General features: G+C 40.1%; 2 protein-coding genes across 6 annotated transcripts in view; one reads left to right on the top strand and one right to left on the bottom strand.

Moving 5' to 3' along the window:
* The window catches only part of wdfy4 (WDFY family member 4), a 39,422-nt gene that overhangs the window by 10,282 nt on the left and 9,488 nt on the right, over window positions 1-19,652 (bottom strand). For 2 of the 4 annotated variants that reach the window (XR_013647823.1, XM_020709618.3), the window contains exons 14-50: window positions 18,320-19,026; window positions 18,097-18,187; window positions 17,726-17,940; window positions 17,548-17,639; window positions 17,263-17,464; window positions 17,015-17,091; window positions 16,722-16,940; window positions 15,298-15,476; window positions 14,988-15,219; window positions 14,597-14,748; window positions 14,408-14,519; window positions 14,141-14,331; window positions 13,900-14,052; window positions 13,710-13,783; window positions 13,262-13,420; window positions 13,071-13,165; window positions 12,889-12,985; window positions 12,568-12,770; window positions 12,064-12,230; window positions 11,868-11,987; window positions 11,603-11,782; window positions 11,364-11,522; window positions 10,880-11,006; window positions 10,643-10,794; window positions 10,305-10,543; window positions 10,135-10,226; window positions 9,853-10,053; window positions 9,679-9,776; window positions 7,367-7,444; window positions 7,075-7,266; window positions 6,005-6,068; window positions 5,695-5,891; window positions 4,123-4,271; window positions 3,932-4,046; window positions 3,099-3,184; window positions 2,956-3,018; window positions 74-116 (exon numbers count right to left, since the gene is read on the bottom strand). Coding sequence is in view for 2 of the 4 variants with exons in the window: in XM_020709618.3 (XP_020565277.1) it covers window positions 74-116; window positions 2,956-3,018; window positions 3,099-3,184; window positions 3,932-4,046; window positions 4,123-4,271; window positions 5,695-5,891; window positions 6,005-6,068; window positions 7,075-7,266; window positions 7,367-7,444; window positions 9,679-9,776; window positions 9,853-10,053; window positions 10,135-10,226; window positions 10,305-10,543; window positions 10,643-10,794; window positions 10,880-11,006; window positions 11,364-11,522; window positions 11,603-11,782; window positions 11,868-11,987; window positions 12,064-12,230; window positions 12,568-12,770; window positions 12,889-12,985; window positions 13,071-13,165; window positions 13,262-13,420; window positions 13,710-13,783; window positions 13,900-14,052; window positions 14,141-14,331; window positions 14,408-14,519; window positions 14,597-14,748; window positions 14,988-15,219; window positions 15,298-15,476; window positions 16,722-16,940; window positions 17,015-17,091; window positions 17,263-17,464; window positions 17,548-17,639; window positions 17,726-17,940; window positions 18,097-18,187; window positions 18,320-19,026 (5,772 nt within the window). In the remaining 2 variants the exon portion in view is untranslated. The remainder of the gene's footprint in view (window positions 1-73; window positions 117-2,955; window positions 3,019-3,098; window positions 3,185-3,931; window positions 4,047-4,122; window positions 4,272-5,694; window positions 5,892-6,004; window positions 6,069-7,074; window positions 7,267-7,366; window positions 7,445-9,678; window positions 9,777-9,852; window positions 10,054-10,134; window positions 10,227-10,304; window positions 10,544-10,642; window positions 10,795-10,879; window positions 11,007-11,363; window positions 11,523-11,602; window positions 11,783-11,867; window positions 11,988-12,063; window positions 12,231-12,567; window positions 12,771-12,888; window positions 12,986-13,070; window positions 13,166-13,261; window positions 13,421-13,709; window positions 13,784-13,899; window positions 14,053-14,140; window positions 14,332-14,407; window positions 14,520-14,596; window positions 14,749-14,987; window positions 15,220-15,297; window positions 15,477-16,721; window positions 16,941-17,014; window positions 17,092-17,262; window positions 17,465-17,547; window positions 17,640-17,725; window positions 17,941-18,096; window positions 18,188-18,319; window positions 19,027-19,652) is intronic. The other 2 variants (XM_011484495.4, XR_013647824.1) reach the window with 2 other exon arrangements.
* On the top strand, window positions 181-2,887 carry lrrc18a (leucine rich repeat containing 18a). 2 transcript variants are annotated; one of them, XM_011484494.4, is made up of 3 exons: window positions 181-305; window positions 948-1,013; window positions 2,014-2,887. In XM_011484494.4, exon 3 carries the CDS (start codon window positions 2,018-2,020, stop codon window positions 2,825-2,827), a length of 810 nt encoding a protein of 269 aa, XP_011482796.1. In that variant the 5' UTR covers window positions 181-305; window positions 948-1,013; window positions 2,014-2,017; the 3' UTR covers window positions 2,828-2,887. The 2 variants fall into 2 exon arrangements, with proteins under 2 accessions (XP_011482796.1, XP_020565279.1); XM_020709620.3 differs by having other exon boundaries at window positions 204-301.

Here is a 19,652-nt window from a genome sequence, read left to right as displayed (position 1 = left end):
GATTAGCATGAAAGTAATCCTCCGTTAGGGCTGATTACAGGAAAAAAAACTGTTTAGGGAGTTTAAGCATTACCTGCCATTTATGAAGGGCCACCTTTTCAACTACAGGAGTCTTTCTGTAGCACAAAAACACAGCGAAAACTTTAAAACCAGGCTGAGCACTGAGCTTCTTTTGTCGCCTAGCAACCAGAGTTGAACCCTAACACAACTTCAGAGACAGAGGAACCAGATGAAGCAGAAAGAGTACATGGCTCTTCTTGTGCTAATGCGACATGAAGAACTGAAGGACATGGTGCCATCTGTAGGTAGGGGGAGAGCATTTTTAGACTGCAAGCTGTGCCAGCATGTGCATGCAAATGGAGGTGTGTTAAACAGATAACACACCCTCTGTCAAATTCTTGAAGTTTGTTTTGTTACCAGAGACAAGGAAGATGTCCCTGACTGCCTCAAAAGACTTCCTCACTCCGAGTTATACCGAAAAACAAGCTCATTATTTCACTTTTTTTCCCTTCTGGTTAGAGGTTTGTCTAAAGAGTATCACACAATCTTTAAATAGACATTTTGTAAAAATGAAACCACCATAAAAAGTACAAACTGTTAAGCACAAAAATCCACATGCCTTGTTATAGGGTGAATCTACTGTTGAAATGAGATCTTTCCAAAATGAACATCTCATTTCTTTTGCAGCACATATCCACCAGTATTTAATCTAAATTGGGGAGGTGATCAGCTTCTCCTAAAAGCTCCCCTCTCTCAGTGGGCCGGTAGTAAAATAAATTCCTGCTGCCAAGCACCTCAGTTGCTAAGTAACACTTTTTTAAACAAGAAGAACCTTGAATTCCTTGTGTTCGGAGAAATGAGGCTTCATCTGCTCAAACGGTGAATTTGGGATCAGCGGTTGTGTGTTTGGGTTTTAATTAATATTTTTTCTTGTCTTTTCTGGTCAGGAATCAAAATCAAAAGAAAGTCTCAACCAGATAAACATCGGTGAAGAACAAAGGGGGAAAAAAATGGTGAGCAATGCTTTTGTTTTGTTGAAAAGTTAGACGTATGTGATGGAAAAAGAAAACGGGAGCACATAATGGAAAGGTTTAAGGAATAAGAGGCTCATTTAAGTCTTCCCAGTTTCTAAAATCAATAAAGTCCTGACCATATTATTTTGTAAAACTACACTAAATCAATCATTACATTTGGCTTAGTGTGTGTTATCTAATCCCAGGCAATAATTTCATGCAATACTTTCCTATAGGAGGTTATAATGGGAACAAGCACTCGTGGATAACCTCGCTCATCCTGAGGATGATGAATGAGGCGAGAGAGGGCCTCTGGGTGTAACACAGACACAAACAGACACACACCTTGCCACTTTAGACAGGAAGGGAGAAGAGCGAAGCCCTCATTACACTTCCAACACTCCCCAACTATCATTTATCAAAGTCCTTATTTGACTCTTTGAGTGTGCGTGCGCACACGCAACACAGCATTTTGATGTCCTCCGCACGCACACACCTTTCTCACCTGAAAAGATCCAAACAACTCAATCAGCTGAACGGTGAGGGAGCACGAGCGCTCATTTGTCTTTTGCTGTATTACCGAGTGTCGCCTCTCTCCTATTGTTCCCCAGCATTAACCTTAATTAGAGAGTCGTGCTCTTAAATACACCCATGGGCATCATGGGGTGAGCACGCACTAACACATATCAACGCTGTGACACGCACACACAAACACCCACGGGCGGCTAAGGCTCTCATTCCTGAGAGTGCGTGCTTTCCCAGCTGCCCCGGGCCATACATAAGCCTTTGTATCTGAATAAATCTCATCAACCTTACCCACACATGCTTCCACATAAACATACACACAAGCTGTTTATTACCATGCAGTGCTGTGTGGCAGCACAGGTTAAATAAATAATTGTAAGGCAGTAAATCAGTCATTTGGGATCACTGTTGCGAAAAAAAAGAGGCTCAATGAAATGTTCACCTAAATTGTTTGATCATTTTCTGTGTGTTCCAGCACCATGTCCAAAGGAAAGGGAGCCAAAGGGGCTAAACAAACCCTCAAGTCAGCCAAAAAGGCAATACAGATAACACCAGATGGAAAGCGTAGGCTTGTCCTTAGCAACATGGGTCTAACCGTCTTCCCCAAGTGTCTCTTCAAGCTGACCAATCTGGATGAATTGGACCTCAGTCGTAATCTTTTACAGAAACTCCCTGATAGCATTGGGAACTTCTCATCTCTTACAAGGCTGGATCTGCACAGTAATAAGCTAGAGTCTTTGCCAGAGTCCGTGGGGAACCTGACAGGCCTGACCCACCTTAACCTTGCAAACAACTGTCTGACGTTTGTGGGTTTACCCTTCTCACTTGGTTGCCTCACCAATCTGAAGAGTCTCAATCTGGGAATGAACCAGCTGGATGACCTACCTCCCCCTTTGGAGAACTTAGTAAATCTACAAGAGTTGGGTTTGTTTGATAATCGCTTCCTCAAGCTGCCAGAGTTTGTTAAAGTCCTTCGCAACCTCACAAAACTAAATCTGAAAAGAAACCCTTTGGAACATACTCAAGGAAATGAAGAAAGCATGAAAAATAGAAAGCTAGAAGCACAAGAAGAAGCATACTTGGTCCATGAAAGCATTCTATGCAGGATGTGCCTTACAAAATACAAAGCACAAAAGGAAAACCTTGTCAGAGATGGAGATATGTCTAAGGAGAAGAAAAAAAGGACATTTAGTGGACTCATGACACCAAACTCAGTGGCCATACTGAGTCAAAATGAATGGAGATTGAAAACAAAGCAAAGTAAAGACTATTGGCCAAGTTTGTGCTAACAGAAAAGTACTGTTTCATTTAATGCAAAGTTTACTTTACAAATAAAAACGTTGTTGTTATTTTTTTTTTTAATATACTCTAAAGAATTAGCTACAAATGACAGCCAACAACTGCATTGAGGACTTACTTGGCGTTAGCAATGACCTCGGAAACCGCTCTGCCCTTTAATGCAGGCACAACCCTGCTCATCCTGAAGCCAGAGGAGGAGGAGATTAGTTAACTGGATAGTAAAATGTAGACTTTTAGGCTTGTGTGCACAAAATAAAATACCTTTTGTATGCAGAAACGTGGTCTTTATTGAGGAATACAAGAAAAACGGTGTGTCCTTGTTTCATGAAGATCTCAATAGCGTTGTCCTGTTGTGAGACAGAAGACACTGTTCTTTATTTGAATTATTTCTCCAGGTTTATATATCTTTTAAGTCTTTGTTTTCTTTATATCAGTAAATGAACTTAGATGATCTACTACAATTATTTATTTTTAAATCAAACATTTAGGTGTTGTTGGATTAATTGGTGGCCCATTTTTCTTCTTTCACACATTGTGTTCACATGTTAAAATCAAAAGTTTAAATTTGTGGATTCTTCTTTTCAGGATTCAAGGATATTCTAAAAAAATAATTAAAAAACATGAGAAATGTTTAAAAGACACATCCAGTCAAACCCACATGTATTAAAATGTATATTATTTAAAGCTCAGACTGTAAATATAAACAATTTGTTAAAAAACATCATTTAAAAATTTGTATTACAACATATTTTCATGAATTTTATCTCCTGAAATCCAACATTCATTTGCAAAAATGTCCAAAAACTAGGTGAACTCATGATTTCTGTTGTTTTAAAATTGTAAGACTTGATACTATTAGCTACTGGAATATGTTAGTTGCAAAGCGCAAAGTACTAAAATTCAAAATAAAATAAGAAATTTGTTGCTACTCTAACCAATAAAAATGTTTTTAAATATTATTTCCAAAATTAAAATGGTTATGTTTGTTTAAAAAATTGGATTTATTGAAACCAATGACAGTCTAGGGGATTTTTGTGCAGGTATGATTTTTTTTTATTAATAAAAGCATCCATGGGAATATTCTGATATCTGACCTCTAAAAGGAACCGCATGAAGCGGGCCTCCTTGATGTCCTCATAGGGCCAGCATCTGCAGCTTGCTGGTGGCAACTCTTTGTTCAGCATGGTGGAAAGGAAAGAATCTTTGACACTGACAAGAAAAATGCATTAAATTAGAAAAAATTCCAAGACATTGCAAATTTTGCGACAAAAACACACAGCTTTACCTGCTGGGATGGTGTCTTCTGCAGCAAACATCGCCCAAAGAGCTCAGTGTGAATCCCTCACACAGCAGCAGGCTCTCCTTTCCAAACAGCAACAACCCTTCAGTGATGCTGAGGCTGCTCACTATCACCACACACATCTTTGCTTTAATCTACAAAGAAAGAACGTACAGCAGTCATTTGCACTTTCATGTCTCACAAGCACTTCACCCTTTTTCTTGATTGATCGTTTTAATGACTTATTTTAGTCGTTATTAAAAAGATGCTCTTGAACACTTCATTATCAGAGGTGATTGATGTGGAGGAGGAGGCCTGCTCCTCTTTTCATGCTCAAATCAGCAGTGGCGTTAGCTAATGATAACTGCATTGTGATAATGCGTGCATAATTCCATTGCCACCCTTCATTTCACAACAGGGTTCGTGCACCTGGCAATTTTCTGGTGCTGGCCCCCACTGCAGGCCCTCTGGGACGTCAAAACAAAAACCATATGGGGTCCAAAACACACCCGCAGGCTCCACACAATTTATACTAATCAAATCACGCTATAGCTACTCTCTGACACCCCGTCACACTCTTGGTGGACGAGGAGAGGTCCTGCCTGGCTGTTATTAGGAGAATTAATCACTGTCGCACTCCCAATTGGAAACCAGATAAGTGATCAGAAGCTCTTGTCCTAATGCACACACACAGATATGTTATGATTGATAAGGGCAGTTACCATGAGAAAGCGAATACCAGGAGTCAAGGTGAGTGATTCTCAGCTACTCAAGCTAGTGAGCTAAATCCGGGTCCTTAGAGGAGTCCAAACTGACAAACAATGACAAGATTAAACCAAATTAATTTATTTTAATCAAAATTTATTAGCAAGAAACTTATTTCCTGAATACAATCTAGGCAGTTGCACATTATTTTTCAGTGAGTAATTTAGCTGATAACAGTAAGGAGAAGAGAAAAGGAGGACTTATATCAACTGAGAGACTAACGTCAGACCATTGATTTCTCCCCACACACATTATTGTCATAATCACACTATTGGAGCTGGCAAACTAATTATGAGTGGGTCTCCATTTGTGTGAGTATCAGCCTGCGAGTGCATGGCTGAGTGTGTGTGTGTGTGTGCATTTTTCAGAGCTAATGACTGTGTTCATTTGACAGGAAGCTCAGCAGGAGTCATGAACTGAACCACTGCAAGACAACAGGACACTCTCACACACATCCCACACTTACTAAGCGGATAAAAGACAGCCCGCATCACCTCCTACTGCTTTTATTAATACTTCTGTCAGAAACATTAAAAGACGCGGCTGGTTGCCGGAGTGATGAGAGTCAACACGTACACTGATTTCTTACCCACTGTAGGAACGAGGAGAGCTGTGCTGGGCCCCAACATTAAAGTATTAAACTAATGAGGAAAGATGTAATTCTGATAGCAGCACTGGGCTACTAGAAACCCTTAGACTGCATCAGATAATTCGGAATTTGAAGATTAGCAGAGTGGGAGGGATTTCCGCCTGAATTAGAAATACATTTTTAGCCAGGCATATTACCAAACACATCACCCCGTGTAGTAGTACCTCTTCTCCAGGGTCCATCTCCTGCAGGATGCTGCGTATATCCTGACAGTCTTGTAAGGAGGAGCAAGGTTCAGGGCCGTCCGGATCCTCTGTGACTGCAGGGGCCTCAGTCAGAGCAGGGAAGAACGTCAGACGGTCGCAGGACAGTCCTTCCTCTGCTTCCTCGTCTGTTGCAGCTTCACACAAGATTTTTGGCTCTGTTGTTTAGAAAATGAGGTTTAGTGATATATAATCGAATCAAAGAACTAAATGTAGTTTGCTTTGAAAAAGTAAATACGTTAGCCTACAAAATAAATATATTTTCTTTTACCTGCATCACCTCTTGCTCTGTTTTTATCGTCAGTCCTTAAGGCAACAGATAACATTCCTAGCACCTGGTGTGAAAACACATTAGATCATTAAAAGTTAATTAGAAGTTAACAAGCCTATTTGAGTAAATGTCCCATTCAGCATTAATCCAATAAATATCCTTTATCAAGTTTCATCCTTTATCAAGTTTCATTCCAGTTAGTTTAGATTTTAAATAAACGTTTTAACTTACAAGAAATAAGAAAAATGGACATTTTATTAATAGATTCTTACTTTTTTACCTAAAAATTAAATTAAAAAACTGATTTGCTGGTTTAAAGATTAAATCTTGCATTTTTAGGTAAAGAGCAAACTAACTTAGATTTACATCCAATTTAATTGTTTGGTTGTTCCAATTTAATTGTTTTAATTTAATTGTCTTACTTTCGTTTTCACTGCTATTTTTATGAATTATGCAGCTTTACTATTTTTATTCTCATTTGTAGTGTTTTTCCCCCACAGATATAAAACTAGTATAAGGATATCCATATTTAACACTAGAACTACCAAGGCAGTCATTTTGATTTGTTGTATAGTTTATTCTAACATTGTTTTATCATTCAAATGTCAAGATACCAAAGAGAACTGAGGACTACTATCACAAATGGCCATGGCAGTCAAATGGTCATAAGTCACTATGTGCTTCCTTTTTCTGATCTTTTTCCTGTTATATTATCTCTTTTTAATGCTCTGTGAAGCTACATCCTATTTAAAGCTTCATGTTAAACCCAAGAGAGACAAAAATAATAATTATTGAGGTTGCCATGAATTGGAAAGATTAATCTTCCATGACAGTGGAACAATTATTATGGTTTTTATTTAGTGTCCCAGTCAAAATGACTGCCATGGTCATTCTAGTAGTTCAGGTAAAGTGAGTGTTAATAAACTGATTCTTAAAAACATTTTAAGAAGGACTCTTAAAACTGCTAATGGCAACAAAACGAAAACTTGACAATGGTAAAACGTTTAACTTTCTTTTACGAACAACCTAAACTAAACACTGAGAACATGCTGAGACCCGAAATAACATACCGGTTTTGAATGTCTCAGTGCTTTTCTGCGAATGCGTAGTCTGGTCCGATTGGGCCCCTCAGTGGAGTCTTGCATCCAGTCTTGGCTCAGCAGCACCCCCGGTCCAGGGCCAAAGACAGCTCTTTCCCTCAGCAGTTCGGCCTCCACACTCAGCCAGAGGGAGCTTGTTTGTTCCCACTCAGCAGCTCGCAACTAACAGGAGGTCATAAGTCAGGATGAAATCATACAGACAGACACATATTAAAACAAATCCTTTTTTGCCTCCTAATAAAGCTGATTTGGGCAGTCAAACCTGTGAGTCGTTTTTCCTCATGTTGTCAAAGGTGCTGTGGCTTCTCTGCCGGTGTGACTCCATGTTTGAGAGAAATTCCTACCAAGAAACAGAAGTGAAAATGGCTGCAAATGAAAAGAGAGACACTGCAATCACTCTTCGCCTGGCTTATATTGCATGCGCGCACACACTGAGATCACATAAATTTGTATATGCATAATGGCATTGTTGTTTCCTTATGCAATTACAATGCATTCACACAATTACATCTGTTCTAAATTGCATTCACTGGGCAAAATAAGCTAGTGGCTACAGTCTTACAATAACCCTGTCTGCAAATGTAATCATTTGTTGGTGTGATGCAATTAACATAAACGTTAATATTGCTGAGCCACACCACAATCAAGGGCAAGGTAACTTTGTGTGCGCGCCTTTATTGTGCGCGTCTGTATTTATTTTTGTCGATTAAGAGAGAAAAGAAATGAAAATCGCAAAATGGAGCCGTGTTGACACTGCAGGATGCTCATGTTCAGCGGACACACTGGGATCGTATTCTGACTGTTAACTGCTTCATTAAGCCCATCATCACAGCAGTTCTCGCTCAGAGACCAGTGAAACAACATGTGTCCATCTTCACAGCTGACCCAGGAAAGCCATTTAATTGAGTGAGCGAACATCCAGTAACTCTTTATATCAAGTTTTATTTACAGATGCCAATTAAGAGTTTGGCAATATCAAAACATGAATGAAACAACAATAAAAACGGAGGAAACACTTTGGCATAAAAAGTACTGCAAAAATGTGAGATTTTTTACAGAGCATAAAAGTTGACAAATTTAAAAAAGTTTCAAATATCTGATTGGGAACTAAAATAAGAAGCCTGCAAAAACGTAAATGTCAGAGTATTGTGGCAGAGGATTATGGGAATATTACAGACGCAAACAAGAGAAATAATGAAGTTTGCAAGCTAGAGCTGTGTTAGGCCAGATAAACTGCAAGCCTGTGTCGTCATCTCTAATTTCATTCCTTCATTTGGACAAACATAAGTAATATATAGCATTAATTACCCTATTTAGCAGATAGGAACCTCCTTGGCTTTTTAAATGCTGCATTAAATACATAAATCATCTCTTCCCTCTGCAATTAACATCAAAACATCACACTCATTTCCATTTTAATGACTTCCCAACAATAAGCCACCTTTGATGATAAGGCAACATAATGTCAACTTCATTCTGAGCTGGCAGTGAATGTGTAATGAACTTAACGTGATCATTAGTGCTGTTAATTATCTTTCTAATATGAGGACACAGATATGATTATGGAAACTGCATTGGCTGATGAAATAAATTTCTGAAAGAATTGCGCTGAAGCCTAACTGAGGACGCAGTGTTGCAATCAGTCTCTGTAGTCTCATTCATTACCTACAGCGAAAACTTTTTTTTCAATCAAAACTAGATTTGTGAGAGCAACAAATTGCATTGCATTGCTGTGGATTCAAAGACGGTGTAAGCTCATAAATCGCCAAATGAAGGTAATAAGTTCATGATCCTGAAATTAATTAATGACTTTGTAATTTCTTCATCAGGATAGTTAAACAAAAAAAAGGTATCAGCTGACCAAAGCAAGCCACTTTTCTTTGCAGGAGAAAAAGAAAGAAAAGGAAACCTAATCATTTTTTCTTGCAATGTGGACCCAAAAACAATTCATCATCCTCTCTGATGGCCTGTCAAAGACTGATATGATAAAGAATAACATCAAATGAATAATGTTTTCATCGGATTGATACCACTGTAATTGCCAACAGGATTTTTTTTGGGCAAGAGACATGCACAAACAAGAACACACACAGAATTTCTGCGGCTGTGAGACAGACACACAGACACGGTAATTTCATGCCTGTGTGCCTGAGTAATATGTCCCAGCTCCCTGCTCCAGATGGCTCAGCGTCTTAAGCGTTGTGGGGGAACTAATGATGTGGGCCACGTGTTTCGGGGGTAAAAAACAACAATAAAGGCGTCTTTAACCTTCAGCAGCAAACAGTGTGTTGTGGCGAGCGTTCCCGCCTAGGTCTAACTGATATCAATTACGCAGCGCGCTCAGGGGCACTCAGCTGTGATAATCCAAATCTTTTTAAAGAAATAATCAAACACCCCCAGAGGGCAGGATGGCCCACAGCACACACTGTTGTGACTTTGATGTGAGAGTTTCGCAAAAAGCTCTTGGTTTTACCTTGCTGAAGGTAAAACAACACTTTCCTGAAAGATGATTAGCATTTGCAATTGTGTTTCAGTGAGAACCAAAAACAGAGGTGGAACCGTGTGGGGGCATACCTCTGCTTTCACAGACTCTTGACCTTTCCTTAAAACCGACGGTGCACTGCTATCAAACTTCTTTTGAGACGTTCTAGACAGTTTCTTCTTCTCTGAATCTGGAAGGTAACAAAAGCCATCACCAAAGCAGTCAAACGTCTCCTTCTGAATTTTATTTGTAAAACTAAGGGAAACCTGTGTGCAGCAGCCAGATATCGCGTGCCATTTCCTCCCACAGAGGGCTGACGTCGACCATACGTGTAGGTTTGCCTGTTACGTGGCTTGCAGAGATCTCCATCTTATAGTGTTCTTCAAGCATTCGCTGCCTCTCAGAAATAACTTTTGACCAGCAGGCCTCTGCCAAATTAGCAAGCTGTTTGTCATCTGGAACGCAAACTACATCATAAACACCTGTCACACCAAATCTGTCCAGAATGCAGGAGAAAAATGAAGAAACCGTCATTCTCAGCATCAAACCTGTTCTGTCTTCTCCACTGATGAGGTCTGAAGAATGCTGGGTTTTCACCGGACACACTTTTTGTGCTGCACATCCAAAACCTTCAGGATAGCTACATGAAAGTTTTTGTGTCAAGACTACTAAATCAAGCTTTGAACTGCTAACAACCTTAATAAAGTATCTCCATTACCTGCCAGAGCTAATCAGCAACAGACAATGAAGAAGGCAAGTAATAAAATTCACATTTGCATTGTAAGTCGCCATGACGACGTCCCAGCGTTCCATGAAAGTCTGCAAGGCCCTGATGACTTCTTCCTTGTCATCTTGGGAACGCCGTTGTTGAGATAAGAAATAAAGCAGGACTTTGTTGGTGCACGAGTACAGAGCCAACACTGTCTTCTCTTTGTGAGTCTGGCCATTTTCCACAGTCTAGAATTAAAAAAAAAAAAGGGTGCAGACATGGCGAACATTATATATAATCCAAATCACCATCAGCTTGAAACAATAAAGGCTTTGCAACTGTCTTACCGCCAAGATCTGATCTGCAAGAAAATGTAGTAAAGTCTGGGAGTCTCCAGCAAATGTTCCATCATAAAGATTCTGCAGCAAAGTCTTACTAAAAACCACCACGTTCTCCATGAAGATGCCCATCTGTCCTTCCTGTGTCTGATTCTTACTGCCTGATAGGTGAAAAAAAGAATCATTAACTCATTTTCCATTAATATTTTTTTTGTTTGTTTTTTGGAAAATGTGTTGTTATTTTACCTTTTGGACTGAGATGAGTGTTGTTGTCTTCATCATGACTGAGCATGCGGATGATGTTCATGATCAGTTCAACCAACTCAGACTGAAAACTCAGCCTGAGCTCCTGCGATGTGTCATCAGGGGAAAACTGCAACATTTAAATAGGTCAGTAAGTAATAATAATAAAGTTAAATCTAAACACTTTGACGTGCATCAGCATTTTTTGTTTTATTAGGATTTGTGGGATTTTATGCAAAGGTTACAAGGTTACGCTTGCTTAATTAATTGGCGCAGAAATGTGCTGGACAATCTATTCCTGCAAGTAAAAGCTTCCACAGTGCCTCCACTCTGCCTTGTCTAGTATCTTAGCATAGAGTGGCACCTTCTGGAGGAAAATATTTTTTGCAGGAAACTGAATTTAACAAGCAGAACAGCGTGGAATTTATTAGTATGTGCTCCAAGTTACTTTGAAATTCTGAAAGCAATGTTTTTAGTAAGAATTTACCTGCAGTAGCAGAACAACTGGATGTGTGTTGGAGCTGGCAGACACATTAAGAAGGCTGTCCATCAGCACAATACGCAGGAAGTCCAACAGAGGCTTCCTGCTCTGATGACAACTGGTTGTCTTGTCGGTTTCATTTGTTGTGTTAGCTTCAGTGACCACCTGAGAGAATTCATAAACCAAACCAATAAAGTCATGCCTGAAAAAAAATTCAAGATCTAAAGCTAGAGCAGCACACACACCTCAGAAGCCTCCATAGGGAACGCTGCGGAAACAAGAGCATACAAGAATGTTGACGACACCCACAATGGGTCTCTCGGCCGCAGGTTATGAAGGAGACACAGGAACTGCATCACATTTGCTGGAAACTGTGTCCTCCATGATTCATCAGTAACTCCCCTGAGCTGAGCTGAACAAGTAGGCTTTGAAAAAATTAAAACCTCGTTAAAATTAATTTAAAGAATTTGAGAACATCTGAATTGATTATTCAAACATTGTCTATTTAACCTGTGTTATGATGACTTTAACTAATTCCAATAGTAATACTGCAGCGTCAGCACAGAGCGGCTGTGCAGGAGTGCCGGCTTGGGTGTCAATTTCAGACTGGATGATGTCATCAAGGTATCCCTAGGCCAAAAAAAATAACAGCATGACGAATAAGCTTATGGATAGGAGGAAAAACTCTCTTTAAACAAATATTTACCTTTTCATCTACAGTGTAAGTGACCGTCTTCCCCAACAGCAGAGCAGCCAGAGCTCCATACACCTGAGGCAGGTGAACGTTTTTGATCAGCAGCTCCTGAAGTAGAACAAAACCTGGACATGTGCCACTCAGAAGCTCGCAGGACCAAAGATGGCCTCGAAGGTTGTCTGGTAACAAAGAAATATGTCAGACATTAAATCTTTAAGACAGATTTCAAAACTATACAACACTAAAACCCCAAACAAATTCAGGGTCCAGCAATTTTGGAAATGACTTTTGAATCTATTTAAATTAGTTTTTATTTATTTGCATACTTTTTTTCCCTCTGGTTTGTAAAAGTAGGTTTAACTTTTGTAGCTCCAACTTTTGTGGCACCACACACCCCCTTACAAAATCTAATCATAATTGTGTGAATGCTGAAATTTAATTCCGAATACAGCAACAAAAATTACTATTTAACAGGCAGCATGGAAAGAAAGATAGTAAAAAATCAAATGTGTGCACCAATGATCAGCAAAGGTCCCTTAGCATCATCTGCAAGGGTTCCGAGGAACACCCCTTCTCTGAAACTGCTCCGTCTGTCGGGACACGACAGAAACCGGGTGAGCAGAACAAGAGCCAGTTTCAATGTGGATGGATGAAGATGGCCCTGAAGGAAGAGCAGGAACCAATCACTGCCAAGGGATTCAAACACTGTTTTCTGTTGACTGGTAGGGAGAAGATTAGAAAAATAAGACAGTGCAGGTTAATGTTTCTGCTCATGCTCTTAACAATGCAAAAAGAACATTTGTTTTTGCAGTAAAGGTGATTTTAAGTGACACTCACTTTTCTCTCAGAGAACTGTCAGAGGCGAGAATTTCACAAAGTACAAGCAGCATCTGGTTACGGATACAGATGAGGCTGGCTACAGCAGAATTCTGAGCTGTAGAACCCAAAAGACAAGATTCAACAATAAAACTAATTTAATTTAAGTCATATTTCATGGCTCTATTTTTGTTTTGGCGTACCTGACGTATCCTGCATAAGAGCGACGTCATCCATCTCATTGATTTCAGTCTTAGTACTAGAAGGTGGGAGTGTGTACACTAGGAAGAGGCCCAATCTGATGATTTAAAAAATGAAAAAAAAAAAAGACATTTCACACGACATTAAGATAATTTTAAGAAAACATCAAAAGCAATTTGATGGTTCACTTCACCTGCTAATGTCCAGTGGACTCAATTGGGCTTTTAGGAGGAATGTTACGACACAACAAATAATCTTGACCTTCTGGACTGTGATGGCCGGATCAGTCAGCTCAAAGAGCAGTTTTGGCAGGAGCCCAACACTGTGCATGACCGCAGCATTTTTGTTATCACTGCCAAAGACACAAAAAGAACAGAAACCACAGCGGCATCAATCAAACATCCTTCAAGCAGCAGGACATGTAAATTATCCACACATTCCTCTTCGGTCTCCTTGATCCTAGTGAATGCTTCTCAGACTATTTCTGTCTTTCTGCTATGATGATATAATGAAGTCTGTCATCAAACTGAAAATAGAAGTTCCCTAATTATTTTCTACATACTTTGTGTTAATTATATGATTAAAAATCTAAAAGGACTTTCTGTGAGATGGTGTCAGATGTTTTTAGTTGTGGTAATGACCTTGAAGAGCTCAGGATTTCAGCAAAGTAGTTTAAAACAGAAAAGTCCAGACGGTCCGATGTGTTCTGCCACACCTGTAAATGCAGAAATGACACTTTGATAATTGTTTAGAGAAGCTTTACCAGATAAAGAAAACAATGCTGTCGAATCCCTGTGTCTGCTAACATTTGAGGTCCTTGCAGATGTTTACCTCCAGGTCACATAGCAGAGCCTGGAAAGCAGGTACATTCTGGATACATCCAGTGCCACAGCTTAGCTCCACCGAACTCGAAAGACACAGGATCAACTGAAGGGTTCGACAGCTGACGAGGCTGCCCTTCATCTTTAAAAGGAAAGCTAACAGCTACAAGGAAAGCAAATGATGACAGATCACAAAATTAGATGAATAGATTTTTTTTCCGAATGCTCTGATGGAAAAACTTCCCACAAACCTTGTATCCATTAATTCGGAGCATTTCCTGCTGCATGGCAGAGTTCGTCTCCAGGACAGAAAGAAGGACTTTTACAGCTGCATACAAAGAGCTGTCATCTGATGCCATTGCTACCAGGCTGAGAGCAACAGCAGGTCCACCAGCATACAGAAACCCGTTGGAGGGAAAGCTGGGGATGAATTTCCGCACGCCTACGAGGAAGAGGTCCAAAAGCTTTTCAGAAAAAACAACTAGGAAAAAGAAACTTTTCAAAAGACCAGAATTTACCAAAATGTCCAATCAGGGCGGCTCCTATTGTACGAGCTGTTCCACTCAGGTGGTGGCTGATGTTATAAGCAAGAAAGACAGGAGTGGACTGATCTCGAGATGTTATCCCCATCTACAATCACACAGTTAGTGCTGTGTCAATTCAAAACCCTGAAAACACCTGGTCAGGACAGATTCTATCATCTTTACCTCTTTAGCTATGAGTCTGCAGTCCACCTCATTGTAATCCTCCCTGATCTGTGCCACTGTTGTTAAGGTGGAAACTGCTGGGTTGATACCGAAGGAGATCCTTTCCTCAGAAACCATCCTGAGCGGGACAGGCCGGGCATCCGGGTCAAGACCTGGATGAAAACATCAGTAAATGTAGGTGAGTGATGCAGAGTCTATATTTTGGTTAAAGTTTAAGTATCCAACTTTTGTTCAAGAAAAATAAACGCTTTACCTACATGTAAATACTCGATAAAACTAAAACAATATTTTATAGGGGTGGAATGCATTTGAAGATCTGACTCAGGAAACTTTGTCAACAAAGAAAAACAAAAATATGAATCTGATTTGGTGCCGGAATCCTGCGACTCACCAGTGTTGTGTAAAGCCAGGAAGTTGCCAAGGTATGCTGTACCTTGTGTGTATACAACAGTCACAGCCTCTGAGCTTAAAGCCTCCTCAAAGAGATAAGAAGGTCCCACTCGCCACACCAAAGCAGCATGCTCCTTCCAGGGAGCTGGGGTCCCCATTACTCCATACACATCAATCACAGCAGTGGGGTCCATGGAGACGTAATGACCAGGGAATTGTTGGATGTACTTCATCTGGCCATCAATTAGAGGTGATGAAAAAGTAAGACATGTAATTGAAGTTTTAAACATAATCACTTCCTCCTGTCTTACCTTCCCTGTCCCCACTGCCTTGCCATTAAAGTAGGCTGTGGTCACGCAGCTCTTCTTCATGTCTTTGGCCATGACGACAGTCAGATGGTGCCATTGACCTGGGACCAGCATGCTTGAACAGCGGAACCTCAAGGATGTAGACAAAGAAGTTGGGGTGGAAACCTCTGGCTCCATCATGTCTGCCAGACAGATAGTTGTCTTTGTTATCTTGACATATTCTCTTTACCAATTTCATACATTTTTTTCTAATCTGGTACAGATTCCACTGATTTGAATCATGTCAATCTGCAAATCTCCAACCTACATGTTCATTCCAAAATTCATTGTTGCATTTTAACCCCAATCCCATCTCCCCAAAAATAAAAAAAAGGTGTGGATGATATTTCCAACTGTGGATGTTTTTGTGTGTATCTTCCTCCATCAGCTTTCCTCTATCAGCATTACCTGGACACCCCTACAGTTAGTTTCACTTAATTTTAAAAATTGTTTTCAGTTCATCTTGCTCAAAACCTTTTCATTTCTTCCCTTTCCCTGCCACTTCAGGTGTACCCCAAAGCGCTATCTTGGGGTCCCTAATCCTCGTCATCCATCTCCTTCCTCTTGGCAACATATTCCATAAATTTAACATCCATTTTCAGTGTTTTGCTGATTGCATCCAGCTCCTTCTGTACTTGTTGATTATTGCAACTCTCTTCTCTATGATATTTCACAAAAACTCCTGTATAAACTCCAAATGGTGTAAATCTCTGCCACCTCCATCATCACAAAGACTACTTCCTCTTACCACTTCAGACGCATCCTGGAAGAATTCCAAAAGCTGCCTAGCTCTTCACTTCAAAATTCCGTTTAAAATACACTATTACACTTGCAAGGTCACTGACCAACTCTCCATATTTGTTTTACCTCCTCTATACTCCACTCCACCCACAGATCCTCCATCTATGGTGAGCAGAGCTTTCTGTCACTCTGTTCATCATCTCTGGAACTCACTTCCATCATCAGTAACATTGATTCACTTCCTTTTCTTAAAATCTCATCTGTTACCAAGTCCTTTTTTTAAAAACTGTAACTTTTCTCAATTGTATTATTCATTTTCTCTGTTCTTTACTGTTTAAAATGTTTATTTTAGTGCTGTTTTTAACTCATTATAAAATGTGTTTTAAAAGCCCATTTTTAAAATAAAATGTATTATTACTAATCAGCTCTTTCTTTGAAATTATGCGAGAATTTTTTGGAATAAAAAAATCCTTTTTTTAATGCTTTAGTTTACTTTTAAATCCACTAGTCTTCTTCTGGGAGATGTCTGTGTGTGGTGTCCTTATACACTAAATTAATTACCGGTACCTATTATTTGAACCAGATAAATTAAGTTTGAATTTGGTAGCTTACATAGCAGATATATGATCAATCATCATCACTCTTACCGAGGTATGTGAAAGCTTCCTCTTCAGTGGAGATGACAAGACAGCCATCATTGGCGGAGAATGAAACTGAAAGGCAGATGTACTGTTGTTCAGTTCGGGACATGTGCCGAACGATCGACAGCAGACGGACTGGATGGGAATCACAGGCAGAGCTAAACCTGTTGATCTGGAACCAGCAGGAAAAGGAGAGGCCAGCTGCAGGTGGGAAACCTCGGCAGTCTAAAACACAAGAGTGACTTTAGATGCTTTATTATGAAATACAGATACATCAAACAGCTGGACTCATCCTTTACCTCCTCCAATTCCTCCTGTTGGGATCGTATTGGCAGTCACGCCTTTCACTGTAGCCAAGGATGGTAGGAAAAGACAGCTAAAGACAAACAGTCAAGACTTTAGTAAATCTTTGTAAACAGTTATTCTTAGATTAAGTTTTTTATTTACGTTTTTTCAAGGACATAAGTTCATATTTGGTTTTCTCTTATCTGTAATCCATGAAAGGTGTTTTCTTTTCTAACTAATAGAAATACGCCAAACCTCTCACCCATATCCGCTCTCTTTCATGTCAAACTCTACAAAGCCGGGTGAGGAGGAGAGCCGGTGCGGTCTGAATGTTCGTGGTGCTGTCATGGACACCAGAGTAATGATCTGGTGGACGGGAAGGGATGATCCAAAAGATGGCTCCAACAAGCTGAAGGTCCGCTTCAGTTTTTTTACTGATGATCCACTGACCTCTGTGTGCTGATCTAGTTTGAGAAAGTAAAAAAACAAATTTGACTGAATAAAAAAATGGTACTTAAAAAAAAGGTCAAGAAAATGTAATGTTTACCTTTTGAATCAGGTATTTCGACTGATTGATTCGATTCTGGCTGGACCTGTTTGACCAAACACATAAGAGGGTTCCCTAAGCGCAGGAACGTCCTAACAAAATAAAAAAACATGTATCTCAAACATGGAGTACATGATGAAGGGAAAAATAAGCGTAGCAACCTCAAAGTGAATGTCACCTGAAGTCAGAAGCTGTGATGGCCTGGGAGGAGAGTTTCTCCAAGATTCGTGTAACAGGTACATGCAATGGGTGGTTTGGGGTGAGCAGCATGCTCCGACAGTATGTTAGAAGAGTAGAAACCAGTCCGCCCTCACACATTATCTGTCGGTTGCGCTCAGATTTGACTAAGCACTGAATGTGGTGAGCCACAGAAAACTGAACATCCATAGAGAGCTGAGAAAGAGGAACATTTTATTCAACAGAGAACTTTTTAAAATCCAGTGGCTTTGAGACGGTTAAAATCAAACACAAAAGATGTTAGGATCACAGCGCATGCTGTGACCTACGACCATAAAAATAGCTAGTTGGTTCAAAAAGAAAAAAACATACCTGGGAGTCCTCAGCACAGAAAACTTTTGGTAGAAGAGTTGTGATAATTCTGACTGCTCCTGGATGAACAATGATCTGATTGCAATAAAACCTACAAAGAGAAGGGCAAGAAACAAACGCAACAAAAGTTTTTCATGACCCGATCAATCAACTTCAATGTCAATTCAAAAGAATCCCTATTTTTAAAAATACATTTGAAACTTTTAAAAGGAAAAAAGAATACCCATAGTCATTCTCTGTGGGACTGACGCAAGTGTTGCTTTTAGAACTTCCCTCCATGGATTGTGAGACAGGTCCTAAGAGGACGGAATGAGGTCCTGGGTGTTCTTTTTCAAAAGCTGTTAGTCCCTGTTGTGATTCTGTTTCTTCATCCCACCCATCACAAGACTCTTGCCCAAATTTAAACTCCTGAGGAAAGAAGGTCCCAATGGCAAACTGTTCGAGGTAAAAGAGGAGTCTTACACAAGCCTTGAGAGTGACTGGCAGATGTGGTTGTGGTGTGATGGAAGGATTAGTTACAGAGGCATCTGCTAACTCAACAAACTCAAAGAAGCTCCTTCCAGGAGTCTGCTTTTCCGCTGCAGTCTTGGGAAAGGAGCATCTTTGTTCATCCCAATTCTCTGTCTCGGGACAATCAGTGTGGAAGCAGCCCAGCTGGAGCAAAGCTTCTGCCAGCTTGTCATAAAAGCCACCAGTCTCAAAATGGTGCGCATTCACGGTGTGAAGATGGACCGTCAGCGCCAGGATGTGCAGTGTAAGAAGGAGGAGTTCCAATATCTGCTGATGCCCCAGCATCCTCCACACATCTCCCTTTGGAGGATCTGAAAGAGCCCCTTCCATGTCCGTCACCAACGACAGCAGTCCAGTGAAGCCCCCTGCCTTCCTAAAGGCGTCCCAGCTGTTGGGGTTTTCCAGCACCCTCTGCAAAGACTAGAAAAGCAAACCACATTTAGAGTCAAACCATCCAAAAACAAAAGTGACCAAAATAATTTTGATCCTTTTTTTTTTTTTTTTAGAAAAATATATTATAAAACAAGCTTAGCTTTGCTCTTTACTTTTAATATATGTCCCTATCAAATTAAAACACTGTCATGAAAAATAGATGAAAGGTATAGATAAATCATAAATCACTTGACATAACTAGTTTTCAGAGGTGAAAAAAATCACATTAGCTTTATTGAATTTAGAGAGCTAATCCATCAGGTAGGTAATGTGGGAGACAGAACGCAGAGGGAAATGTGATTAACTGAAACTGGAGTAATCACAATGGCTCTCAACAGTAGCCAACCCAGGTCGTACCCAATCTGATTGCCACCTGCTATAACCATGTTAGCACCAATAACACGCACATACGCACCAGCTCATGTGTGCAAGCCCACTGTCACACACTGAGCACATTCAGTATGAGCAAGTAAGTGCTCTTTTATGCTGCCATCTATAAAAAAATGGGACACATACAGTAGATGAATAACTTAGTAAAGCTTTAATCAGATATCTGTCCCATTCAGCAGATCTTATGGAGGTGGTAATTGTCTGAATGCCACATCACAGGGCTG

This window comes from Oryzias latipes, chromosome 15 (assembly GCF_053564925.1).
Source record: "Oryzias latipes strain Hd-rR chromosome 15, Olatipes_Hd-rR_3.1".
NCBI classification, from domain to species: domain Eukaryota; kingdom Metazoa; phylum Chordata; class Actinopteri; order Beloniformes; family Adrianichthyidae; genus Oryzias; species Oryzias latipes.
Note: the sequence above shows the minus strand (reverse complement) of the source record. Positions and strands in the feature narration are given on the sequence as shown.

What these genes read in the sequence shown, in the direction of transcription:
- lrrc18a (XM_011484494.4), top strand. Translation starts at nt 2,018, where the DNA reads ATGTCCAAAGGAAAGGGAGCCAAAGGGGCTAAACAAACCCTCAAGTCA.